The sequence below is a fragment of the Lithobates pipiens genome, unplaced genomic scaffold, assembly GCF_037356315.1.
Source record: "Lithobates pipiens isolate NorthernLeopardFrog02 unplaced genomic scaffold, aLitPip1_a1.2 Scaffold_24, whole genome shotgun sequence".
NCBI classification, from domain to species: Eukaryota; Metazoa; Chordata; class Amphibia; order Anura; family Ranidae; genus Lithobates; species Lithobates pipiens.
The window spans coordinates 15179143-15192058 of record NW_027507786.1 but is presented as its reverse complement, the minus strand read 5'-3'; the positions used below and the strand labels follow the sequence as shown (position 1 = coordinate 15192058).

General features: G+C 46.2%; 1 protein-coding gene across 1 annotated transcript in view; it reads left to right on the top strand.

Moving 5' to 3' along the window:
• The window catches only part of LOC143929565 (vomeronasal type-2 receptor 26-like), a 32705-nt gene that overhangs the window by 14464 nt on the left and 5325 nt on the right, over positions 1-12916 (top strand). Inside the window, exon 4 of the mRNA XM_077453443.1 lies at positions 6682-6894. Within this exon, the coding sequence (XP_077309569.1) occupies positions 6682-6894 (213 nt within the window). The remainder of the gene's footprint in view (positions 1-6681; positions 6895-12916) is intronic.

Genomic DNA, 12916 nt, shown 5'->3' with positions numbered 1-12916 from the left:
CCTGCCTGCACATCTCCTTGGGCTTTCACACTGAGATTGCAGGTAAGATGTTTTTCAGGCGCTTTACAGGTGTATATTTTTAGCCCAAAAGCACCTGAAAAATGCCTCAGTGTAAAAGAGAGCCTTAGTGAACAAACAGCATAATAAAGACCAAGGAACACACCAGACAGGTCAGGGATAAAGTTGTAGAAAAGTTTAAAGTAGGGTTAGGGTATAAAAAAAATCACCAGATTTAAACATCTCATGGAGCTCTGTTCAATCCATCATCGGAAAAAGGAAAGAGTATGGCCCAACTGCAAACCAATCAAAACATGGCCGTCTACCTAAACTGACCAGCCCAGGCAAGGGGAGAATTAATCAGAGAAGCAGCCAAGAGGTCCATGGTAACTCTGGAGAAGCTGCAGAGATCCACAGCTCAGGTGGGAGAATCTGTCCACAGGACAACTATTACACAGTAGGGAGTAAAAAGGAAAAAACTGCGCTACGGAATAAGAATGATATTGGTCGGAAGCTGCAATTCAAATGTACACCAAAAATACACAAAACAGAAAGAGAAAAAAGAGAACTGCGCTAACCTCAAATGCCCAAAGTGAATGGGGTATGTGTATGTGCCAGACCCACGATATGAGTCTTAGTATCTTATTTCTCTAAGACCACCTCAAAGATATAGTGCGTACTATTATATGTACAAATAAATAAAATTAAATGCAAAAACAGGACACAAATATGTGTCAATAATGTGAATTCCCCAAACGCAATACAGAATATATAAATCTCTGTGCATATACCCTTAAAATGAAAAATTATTATGTTTTCAGTTTTTTAGTTTTTTTACATGAAATAAAATATCAAAAAGTATTTTAAGACACTCTACATAATGTCCATATAGTTATATAACAAAATATAATGAAATGTCCATATGGTAAATAAACACCGGTGAAAAAAACTCCAAAAAGCTGAATTAGAAGTGCACAAATTAAAAATCTTCTCCAGAAATGTAATGTGCCTTTCCCATCACCGAATGAATGAATTGGCTCCTTACCAGATCCAAGCGACCCCCCGTTACAGAGGGTCACCACAGGCGAAAACAATCAAAGGATATCCGGGTAGCGGTTCCCCCTCAGGCGATCCCGACTCTTTCACGCAATAGGGTTATGGCTGTTGCTCCACATATCACTCCCAACTCAACGTGGTATCACATAGGGGCCCCTGGACGACGTAAATTATTACGAAACGCATAGGGCGGTGCGAACGTGTTGACGTCACCCCAGTCGTGTTCGTTCTTTTTAGACCAGGAAGGACGGGTTGGTCTCTGCGTTGGCGTGTATCCGGCCGGTGCACGCTTCTGTTTTGAACCTGCTTTTAAAGTCTTTTATGTAAGTGTATACGTTCGTTTTTTGCAAATTAAAATCATTGGTTTTACACTATCTGGAGCCTATGCTTTTCCCTATGTGATACCACGTTGAGTTGGGAGTGATATGTGGAGCAACAGCCATAACCCTATTGCGTGAAAGAGTCGGGATCGCCTGAGGGGGAACCGCTACCCGGATATCCTTTGATTGTTTTCGCCTGTGGTGACCCTCTGTAACGGGGGGTCGCTTGGATCTGGTAAGGAGCCAATTCATTCATTCGGTGATGGGAAAGGCACATTACATTTCTGGAGAAGATTTTTAATTTGTGCACTTCTAATTCAGCTTTTTGGAGTTTTTTTCACCGGTGTTTATTTACCATATGGACATTTCATTATATTTTGTTATATAACTATATGGACATTATGTAGAGTGTCTTAAAATACTTTTTGATATTTTATTTCATGTAAAAAAACTAAAAAACTGAAAACATAATAATTTTTCATTTTAAGGGTATATGCACAGAGATTTATATATTCTGTATTGCGTTTGGGGAATTCACATTATTGACACATATTTGTGTCCTGTTTTTGCATTTAATTTTATTTATTTGTACATATAATAGTACGCACTATATCTTTGAGGTGGTCTTAAGATACTAAGACTCATATCGTGGGTCTGGCACATACACATACCCCATTCACTTTGGGCATTTGAGGTTAGCGCAGTTCTCTTTTTTCTCTAACTATTACACAGTATCAGACTTTCCGGCGGACCAGAGTGTGTCGGACAATTCGATCGTGTGTGGGCTCCAGCTGACTTTTTCTTCCCAAAAGTCCGGCGGACCTAGAAATAAGACTGGCTTCAAATTTGTCCACGGGACTCGGCTGCTAGGGCAGCTATTGGCTACTGGCTATGAACTTCCTTATTCTACATCATCACGTTCGAATCCATCAGACTTTTGGAGTGATCGTGCGTGGCCAAGTCCGTTCATTTGAAAGTCCGGCGGACCTGAGCTGACCAAAATCCATCGAAAAGTCCGGTCGTGTGTACGCAGCATAAGTCGTGCACTCCACAAATTTGCCCTTTATGGAAGAGTGGAAAGACTTTGGTGAAAGAAAGCCATAAGAAGTCCCTTTTGCAGTTTGTGAGAATCCATGTGGGCGACACAGCAAACGTGGAAGAAGGTGCTCTGGTCAGATGAGACCAAAATTGTATTTTTGGCCTAAAAGAAAAACGTTATGTGTGGCAGAAAACTAACACTCCACATCACCCTGAACACACCATCCCCACCGTGAACCATGATGGTGGCAGCATTATGTGGTGGGAATGCTTTTCTTCAGCATGGACAGTGAAGCTGGTCAGAGTTGATGGGAAGATGGATGGAGCCAAATAAAGGACAATCTTAGAAGAAAGCCTGTGAGTGTCTGCAAAAGACTTGAGACTGGGGCAGAGGTTCACCTTCCAGCAGGACAACGACCCTAAACATACAGCCAGAGCTACAATGGAATGGATTCAACTTTAGATCAAAGCATATTCATGTGTTAGAATTGCCCAGTCACAGTCCAGACCTAAATCCAATTGAGAATCTGTGGCAAGACTTGAAAATTGCTGTTCACAGACGCTGTCCATCCAATCTGACAGAGCTTGAGATTTTTTGCAAAGAAGAATGGGCAAAAATGTCGCCCTTTAATTCAGTTCACCCTAAGGTCTATCCATTCATACATATAATTATTATGAGTATTGTTAATAGGTAGGTAACTACAGTATATATTAGATTAAAGTAGGCTTCAACAGGGCTCACTTCATGCTCAGGAGTCTTCTGCTGTGTGACACTTCAATTGAGGTGACAGTTCTTATATAACAGAGGGCGGGGTCACCTGTTTAATTAACAGGGTGACCCTGTCTCTTCTGACTACCTGGGGAAAGCCATAGGGAAGTCCCCGTGCATCAGAGGGGGCCAGGGTCACTGGGTGGCCCCGCCCTCCCTTATATAAGAACTGCCACCTCAACAGAAGCGTCACAAAGCGGAAGACTCCCACTGAGGCAGATCGTGCGGAGGACAAAGCGCAGAAGAAGCCAGAGGAAGATGCCGGACAAAAAGACCAAAGGAAGAAGCAAAGGAAGAAGCGGAGTAAGAAGAAGATGGAGGAAGAAGAAGAACACCGAAGGAAGACCAGAAGAAAGAAGATGGAAGAAGAAGCCGGGAAAGAAGATGAAATTAATAAAGGACTTGACAAAAACCGTCTCTTGTCTTTTTTAACCTTTTTGACACTTTTTCTGTGAAATGGTAGTTCACAAAGGGGAGGCGGGATCTGAGGTCCCCTTGTTAAAGGGGTCTGCCAGATTCCAATAAGCCCCCCTGCCCACAGACCCCCACAACCGCCGGGCAAGGGTTGTGGGGATGAGGCCCTTCTCCCCATCAACATTGGGACAAGGTGCTTTTGGGGGGCCGCTACCTCAAAGCACCCTCCCAATGTTGAGGACATGTATTCTGGTTCGCTTCAGAAGGAGAAGGCTGCTCTCTCGTCCCTCCTCTTTTCCTGCAGCCTGCCAGGTTGCGTGCTCGGATAAGGGTCTGGTATGGATTTTTGTGGATTTTTGTGGGGGACCCCATGCCATTTTTTTTTACATTTTGGCACGGGATTCCCCTTTAAATCCATACCAGACCTGAAGGGTCTAGTATGGATTTTGAGGGGGACCCCCACGCCATTTTTCTTTTTACATTTTGGCGCAGGGTTCCCCTTTGCACTTAGATGCCCGGTCATGCAGGGTGTGCTCAGGTAGAGAACGTTTATGCCTCGCTTCAGGCTCTAATTGCACAGCGTGCAAACCACTCGTGTCTTGTCATCAGCACATTGTCTGAAGAACTGCCATACTAGTGACCTCCTTGGACCTGGCTTTGGTGTGCTCGGTCCCTTGCTGCATTGGGCAGTAGCAGGCGTACTGTCTAGGGGATGGACGCTCTGCTTTTGCACCCTGCTCCCTCTTCTGCTGTGCTTGTGGCTCTGTGTGACCACCGCCTCTTCCTCCGAACCACAAAGGTCACCTGCATGACATTGATTCCATATGGGGTCGAGGACCTCATCGTCCCCCACATCATCTTCCACCCAGTCTTCACCCCTGCCCTCCTTGTCAGTCCGCACAATTGCGAAAGCAGCAGCAGTTGGCACCTGTGTTTCATCATCATCCGAGACCTGCTGCGATGGTCCTTCCATGTACTCATCTTCAAACATAAGTGGTTGGGCATCAGTTCACTCAATCTCTTTCACTTCTGGGGCAGGGCTAGGTGGATGGCCCTGGGAAACCCTGCTAACAGAGTCATCAAAAAGCAGAAGAGACTGCTGCATGATTTGGGGCTCAGACTGCTTGGCTGAGCCCCAAATCATGCACAGTCTCTTCTGCTTTTTGATGACCTGCAAGGGGATGCAAGAGGATGAGGTGAAAGACTGATGGATATCGGCTTCAGGTGCCAACTCTGATCTTTCAGCAATAGACTGGGTGAGAGACAATTTGAAGGAACTGGAGGCACTGTCAGCAACCTAATCTACTATCACCTGTACTTGTCCTGACCTCAACATTCGCACAGGCGCATTAGGCCCGACCAAATACCGTTGCAGGCTCTGTCGCCTACTCGCACCTGAGGAAGGTGTTTCACTTGTGCGTGTAGCTGGCACAGATCAACCATGTCCTCTCCCTGCAACAGGAGCTCCACCAGCAGCACCACGACCGGGGCCACGTCCCTTAGCAGAATAGAAGAACAGTATCTAAAGGGTGTATCTCACATGTACAGATATGAAGAAAATGCTATTCAAAAAAAATAATTTTGCCCTAAATTATATTTTTTGGGCATAGCAGAATAGAAGAACAGTATCTAAAGTGTGTATCTCACACGTACAGATATGCAGGAAACACTGCAAAATATCTGTTTTTGCCCTAAATGGGTGTTTTTAGAATAGCAGAATAGAGCAACAGTATCTAAACAGTGTATCTCACACGTACAGATGTGCAGAAAACACACCAAAAAATAATTTTGCCCTAAATAATTTTTTGGGAAATAGCAGAATAGAAGAACAGTATCTAAAGTGTGTATCTCACACGTACAGATATGCAGGAAACACTGAAAAATATATATTTTTTGCTCTAAATGAGTGTTTTTGGAATAGCAGAATAGAGCAACAGTATCTAAATGGTGTACAGATATGAAGAAAATGCTATTCAAAAAAAATAATTTTGCCCTAAATAGCAGAATAAAACAACAGTATCTAAAGTATGTATCTCACACATACAGATATGCGGTAAACACTGCAAAATATCTGTTTTTGCCCTAAATGTGTGTTTTTAGAATAGCAGAATAGAGCAACAGTATCTAAACGGTGTATCTCACACGTACAGATATGAAGAAAACGCACCTAAAAAAATAATTTTTGCTCTAAATTATTTTTTTGGAATAGCAGAATAGAAGAACAGTATCAAAAGTGTGTATCTCACACGTACAGATATGCAGGAAACACTGCAAAATATCTGTTTTTGCCCTAAATGGGTGTTTTTAGAATAGCAGAATCGAGCAACAGTATCTAAACGGTGTATCTCACACGTACAGATATGCAGAAAATGCTATTCAAAAAAAAGTTTTTGCCCTAAATTTTTTTTTTTTTAATAGCACAATAGAAGAACAGTATCTAACGCGTGTGTCTCGCATGCACAGATATGCAGAAAACACTGTAAAATATATTTTTTGGCCTAAATGTTTTTTTTAGAATAGCAGAATAGAGCAACAGTATCTAAAGGGTGTATCTCACAGTAACATATGCAGTGCTGGTGCATTGAGCTTGCATAAAATGCCCGCCGACGCCAACCTAACTAAGAGACGGATAAAAGTTATATTTTCTCTGGCACTGGGCTCAGGGCAGGGTAAATAGATTTGGCACTGCACCCACACAACAAAATCAAGGTAGAACGCTGAGTAATTTGATTACTGAAGCAGGACTCCTATCTAATTCTCTCCCTCAAAGCAGCAGCACGTGCTGCACTGGCCAATCACAGCCATGCCATTAGTAGGCATGGCTGTGATGGCTTCCAAGGGCACACAAGTTAAATGAATGTTAATTGGCTGCCCTGAAGCTGTTAAAAAAGCGCCATTACATTACCGAACACCGAACCCAAACCAGAACATACAGTCAATTGTTTAGGTTCGGGTCAAGGACCCAAAAACCCAAAAGTCCGCTACGAACCCAAACTTTGCAGTTCGGGTTCGCTCAACCCTACTTCCTAATGTAATAATTCAGTAACAGTGATTTGTAATGTAACAAGCAATGTTTTTACTTTGCAGTTCAACAGGCACTTGAAAAAAATATCACATGCAAATGTCAGAACAACAAAAAGAAATGAAGATCTTGTTAAGCAGTTTGGTGTTCAGAACCATGTTTTTGTTAATGGGAGTTTGTTTTCAAGACATGTTGGGATTTTCCTTAGTGATGAGTTAGGTTATTGGAAACTTGCATTTAATTCTACATTAATTCAATGGAAAAATAAGAAAAATCAGGTAAGGCTGTAAAAGATTTGGTAAGGTGCTATAGAAAAAAGTCCTAAAAATGTGGGTGATTCGTATGTCGTAATCAAAACTCTCAACTATCAAAACTATTGTCCTCATCCTCATGGCGAGGACTTATCTTGCCCTAAGATAAAGCAAGAATTATGTAAGCCCTTGTGCACACGGTCGGAGAATCAGTCGGAATGTGTCCTATCAGACCGTGTGGTCGGATAATCCGACTGTGTGTGGTATGCATCGGACTGATTCCGTCGGAATATCCGTCAGACCCAGTTTTCCAACTTGTTGGAAATATTTTTCGACCAACTGGTTCGATCGGACATACTCCGATCATGTGTAGAGAATTTTGATCGGACAAAGTGCCACGTATGCTCAGATCAAATTCCTACATCAAAGCTATTGGCTACTAGCCTGAACGTAGTCCCATCGTAACGAAATTACGTCATCACGTTCTGAATGATCGGATTTTTCGACAACTTAGTCCGACCGTGTGTATGCAACAGTTTCGGACAAAATCCGACGATCAAAATCCGATGGATTTGGTTGTTGAAATCTCCGACCGTGTGTACAGGGGCTTAGAGATATGAAAATGTAATGTCTACCTGAGAAAGAAATGTGGGAGAAAAAACTCTTAGACCTCATATTATATGGTTTTGGTAAATCGGAATTAAAAAACCAGCAGACAATCTGATAGTGTGTATGGGGCTTTAGAAATTCCTGAAGGAGGAAAAAACTGAAACTCATAGGGCAGCTATAAAAGAACAAGAAGCTCCTACACATGCTTTAGTGGCTGGACCTAGATATGTCTCAGGCGACTTCAATCAACTTTTCCAGAAGGGAGGTGTAAACAGAAAAAGATGGAGAGGGATCTCAAAAGAGGAAAAATCTAGCGATTGGCACTCATCTATTAAGATTTTCCCACGCTACTTGGGTTTTCTGAAGTGGAGTAAATTTGAATGTAATAGTGCCCCATCTTCTTCACCCCCCAATCTGAATGAAGTGTTTGAGGATCTAACTACAGTGCCTTGAAAACTATTCATAAAAAGTATTTCTTGCAATTTTCCTTATTTTGTCATGTTACAACCAAAACAAAAACGTAAATGTATTTTATTGGGATTTTATGTGATAGACCAACATAAAGTGGGCCATAATTGTGAAGTGGAAGGAAAATGATAAATGCTTTTAAATTTTTTTTTTACAAATAAATATGTGAAAAGTCTGGGGGGCATTTGTATTCAGCCCCCTTTAATCTGATACCCCTAACTAAGATCTACAGTGGTGTGAAAAAGTGTTTGCCCCCTTCCTCATTTCCTGTTCCTTTGCATGTTTGTCACACTTAAGTGTTTCGGAACATCAAACCAATTTAAACAATAGTCAAGGACAACACAAGTAAACACAAAATGCAGGTGTTTATTATTAAAGGTGAAAAAAAATCCAAACCATCATGGCCCTGTGTGAAAAAGTGATTGCCCCCTAAACCTAATAACTGGTTGGGCCACCCTTAGCAGCAACAACTGCAACCAAGCGTTTGCGATAACGTGCAATGAGGCTTTTACAGCGTCCTGGAGGAATTTTGGCCCACTCATCTTTGCAGAATTGTCCTAATTCAGTTACATTGGAGGGTTTTCGAGCATGAACGGCCTTTTTAAGGTCATACCACAACATCTCAATAGGATTCAGGTCAGGACTTTGGCTAGGCCACTCCAAAGTCTTCATTTTGTTTTTCTTCAGCCATTCGGTGGTGGACTTGCTGGTGTGTTTAGGATCATTGTCCTGCTGCAGAACCCAAGTTCGTTTCAGCTTGAGTACACGAACAGATGGTCGGACATTCTCCTTCAGGATCTCTTGGTAGACAGCAGAATTCATAGTTCCTTTTATCACGGCAAGTCTTCCAGGTCCTAAAGCAGCAAAACAGCCCCAGACCATCACACTACCACCACCATATTTTACTGTTGGTATAATGTTATTTTTATGAAATGCAGTGTTCCTTCTACGCCAGATATACTTGGACACACACCTTCCAAGGAGTTCCACTTTTGTCTCATCGGTCCACAGAATGTTGTCCCAAAAGTCTTGGGGATCATCAAGATGTGTTGTGGAGAAATTGAGACGAGCTTTGATGTTCTTTTTGCTCAGCAGTGGTTTTCTCCTTGGAACTCTGCCATGCAGGCCATTTTTGCCCAGTCTTTTCCTGATGGTGGAGGCATGAACGCTGACCTTAACTGAGGCAAGTGAGGCCTGCAGTTCCTTGGACGTTGTTGTGGGGTCTTTTGTGACCTCTTGGATGAGTCGTTGCTGCGCTCTTGGGGTAATTTTGGGCGGCCGGCCACTCCTGGGAAGGTTCACCACTGTTCCATGTCTTCGCCATTTGTGGATAATGGCTCTCACTGTGGTTCGCTGGATTCCCAAAGCTTTGGAAATGGCTTTATAACCCTTTCCAGACTGATAGATCTCAATTACTTTCTTTCTCAATTGTTCCTGAATTTCTTTGGGTCTCGGCATGATGTGTAGCTTTTAAGGATCTTCTAGTGGACCTTACTGTGTCAAGCAGCTCCTATTTAAGTGATGCCTTGATTGTGAACAGGTGTGGCAATAATCAGGCCTGGGTGTGGCTAGAGAAATTGAACTCAGGTGTGGACAACCACAGTAAGGCCGCGTACACACGCGCGGACTGTTTGCCCAACCTTGTTCGTCAAACAGTTTCGGCAAACAGTCCGCTCAAAATTTGCATGAGCGGACTTGCCCACACACGAGCGGACTGTTTCAGCGAACTGTTTGCCAAACAGTTCGCTCAACTTTTGAAATGAACGGACTCGCCCACGTAAGGAGGAGGCAAATCCGCCCATTTCGAGCGCGTGTGCAGGTAGGCGGGGCCCGCGAAGGAGACGTCGCGGGCTCCGCCGCCTGGAATGGGCTTAAAGGGGAACCCCAACGCCGAAAAAAATCGGCGCGGGGGTTCCCCCAAAGTCCACACCAGACCCTTGTCCGAGCACGCTACCCGGCCGGCCAGGAAAGGGGGGCGAGCTAGCGCGCCCCCCTCCTGAGCCATACCAGGCCGCGTGCCCTCAACATGGGGGGTGCCTTGGGGAAGGGGGGGCCGCGCGGCCCCCCCACCCCAAAGCACCTTGTCCCCATGTTGATGAGGACAAGGGCCTCTTCCCGACAACCCTGGCCGTTGGTTGTCGGGGTCTGCGGGCGGGGGGCTTATCGGAATCCGGGAGCCCCCTTTAAGAAGGGGGCCCCCGGATACCGGCCCCCCACCCTATGTGAATGAGTATGGGGTACAATGTACCCCTACCCATTCACCTGTGAAATAAAGTACAAAAAAAAACACAACACAGGGAAAAAATATTTTATTGCACAGCTCCGGGGGTCTTCCGTCTTCGGGGGTCTTCTCGCCGGACTCCTCCGCTATCTGTGTGTAGCTCTTTTACTAGCGGAGGAGTCCGGCTTTCTTCCTCCCCGCCGCCGGCCTCTTCTCCCGACTTCGGGGGTCTTGTCCCCCTCTTCGGTTCTTCTGCCGGGCCACCGCGCCTTCTTGTAGCTCTTTTACAGGCGGTGGCCCGGTCTTCTGTCGCCGCTGTCGTCGCCGCCGCCGCCGCCTTCCGTTCTTGTTCTTCTTCTTGTTCTTCTTCTTCTTCTCCAGGAGATGTTGACTCGACGAGCTCTCCGGCCGGAATGCCAGGGACACGCTCCGCTGCCACTTATATAGTGACAATGGGGCGGTGTCACATGGTATATGTCACATGGGTTGGTCACATGGTGACCCCGCCCCCTTACGATGTCATAGTCCCCATGTGACATCAACCCATGTGACCAACCCATGTGACATATACCATGTGACACCGCCCCATTGTCACTATATAAGTGACCGCACAGCGCGGCTCTGGCATTCCGGCCGGAGAGAGCGACGTGTCAACATCTCCTGGAGAAGAAGAAGAAGAACAAGAAGAAGAAGAAGAACGGAAGGCGGCGACGGCGACAGCGACAGCGGCGACAGAAGACCGGGCCACCGCCTGTAAAAGAGCTACAAGAAGGCGCGGTGGCCCGGCAGAAGAACCGAAGGCGGCGACAGAAGAACGGAAGGCAGCGGCGACAGAAGACCGGGCCACCACCTGCAAAAGAGCTACAAGAAGGCGCGGTGGCCCGGCAGAAGAACCGAAGAGGGGGACAAGACCCCCGAAGTCGGGAGAAGAGGCCGGCGGCGGGGAGGAAGAAAGCCGGACTCCTCCGCTAGTAAAAGAGCTACACACAGATAGCGGAGGAGTCCGGCGAGAAGACCCCCGAAGACGGAAGACCCCCGGAGCTGTGCAAGAAAATATTTTTTCCCTGTGTTGTGTTTTTTTTTGTACTTTATTTCACAGGTGAATGGGTAGGGGTACATTGTACCCCATACTCATTCACATAGGGTGGGGGGCCGGTATCCGGGGGCCCCCTTCTTAAAGGGGGCTCCCGGATTCCGATAAGCCCCCCGCCCGCAGACCCCGACAACCAACGGCCAGGGTTGTCGGGAAGAGGCCCTTGTCCTCATCAACATGGGGACAAGGTGCTTTGGGATGGGGGGGCCGCTTGGCCCCCCCTTCCCCAAGGCACCCCCCATGTTGAGGGCACGCGGCCTGGTACGGCTCAGGAGGGGGGCGCGCTCGCTCGCCCCCCTTTCCTGGCCGGCCGGGTAGCGTGCTCGGACAAGGGTCTGGTGTGGACTTTGGGGAAACCCCCACGCCGATTTTTTTCGGCGTTGGGGTTCCCCTTTAAGCCCATTCCAGGCGGCGGAGCCCGCGACGTCTCCTTCGCGGGCCCCGCCTACCTGCACACGCGCTCGAAATGGGCGGACTTTCCGAGCGGGAACAGTTTGCTCATTTCGAAAGTGGCCTACACACGGGCGGACTGTTCGCTCAAACACAGTTTCAGCGGACAGTTTTTCGGAATTTCCGAAAGACTTTGTCCGTCCAACTGTCCGCTGAAACTGTCCGCTGAAAGCCCACACACGGGCGGACTGTCCGCCCAAACACTGTTCAGCGGACAAGGTTGGGCGAACAGTCCGCCCGTGTGTACGCGGCCTTATAGTATGTTTTAACAAGGGGGACAATCACTTTTTCACACAGGGCCATGATGGTTTGGATTTTTTTTCACCTTTAATAATAAACACCTTCATTTACAAATTGCATTTTGTGTTTACTTGTGTTGTCCTTGACTATTGTTTAAATTGGTTTGATGTTCCGAAACACTTAAGTGTGACAAACATGCAAAGGAACAGGAAATGAGGAAGGGGGCAAACACTTTTTCACACCACTGTAGTGGAACCAATTGCCTTCAGAAGTCACACAATTAGTGTAGCGCTGGCTCCTGACGAGCATGCGCTATATGTTTTTCAAAGTTTAATCTCCTGAAACTACAGTTGGGTTTTGGGGCTAATTTTACTAAATTGCTGGTTTTAGTACCAGTCCAGCTGGGTTGCACTGGGCTCTCCTTGACCACAGGTGTCGCTGTCACCACCGGCAAGACTAAGAACGCAGTCTAGCTGGGTTTATTGAATGCCATGTTTCTTTCAGAACCAACCCAGTGGGAGTGTTCTCCTCTGGGAGGTGGTATTTAAGGTACCGTCATCAGGTGCTTCGGGGATGCAGAGAATCTTTTCTGCCTGTTTGGTTCTGGTCCTCCTGACCATCCCCCTGGCCCTCCTGGCCTGGGGTGAGGAACCATGCATTTGCAAGTCTCGAGGCTGGCTAGCCCGAGGCAACGTAACTGCAGGTACAGGCCTGAATGGATTTCGGGGGGCCTGTTGATCCAAAGGTGGTCCGGTGCCATCTCATCTAAGGGAGAGGCCCAGCAACTGGAGAAACCCCAGAGGAGGACTCTTCAGGAGAAGGCCGTTCGCAAGGCTGGCTTCTTTGAAGTAGCCTGGAGGCTTAGTTGAAGAACACTACATGGATCTATACTCATACGGTACCGCTGGATCGGCTGAGAGATACTGGTACCGTATGATAGCTCTTTAAATTATTTATCTATGTCCCTC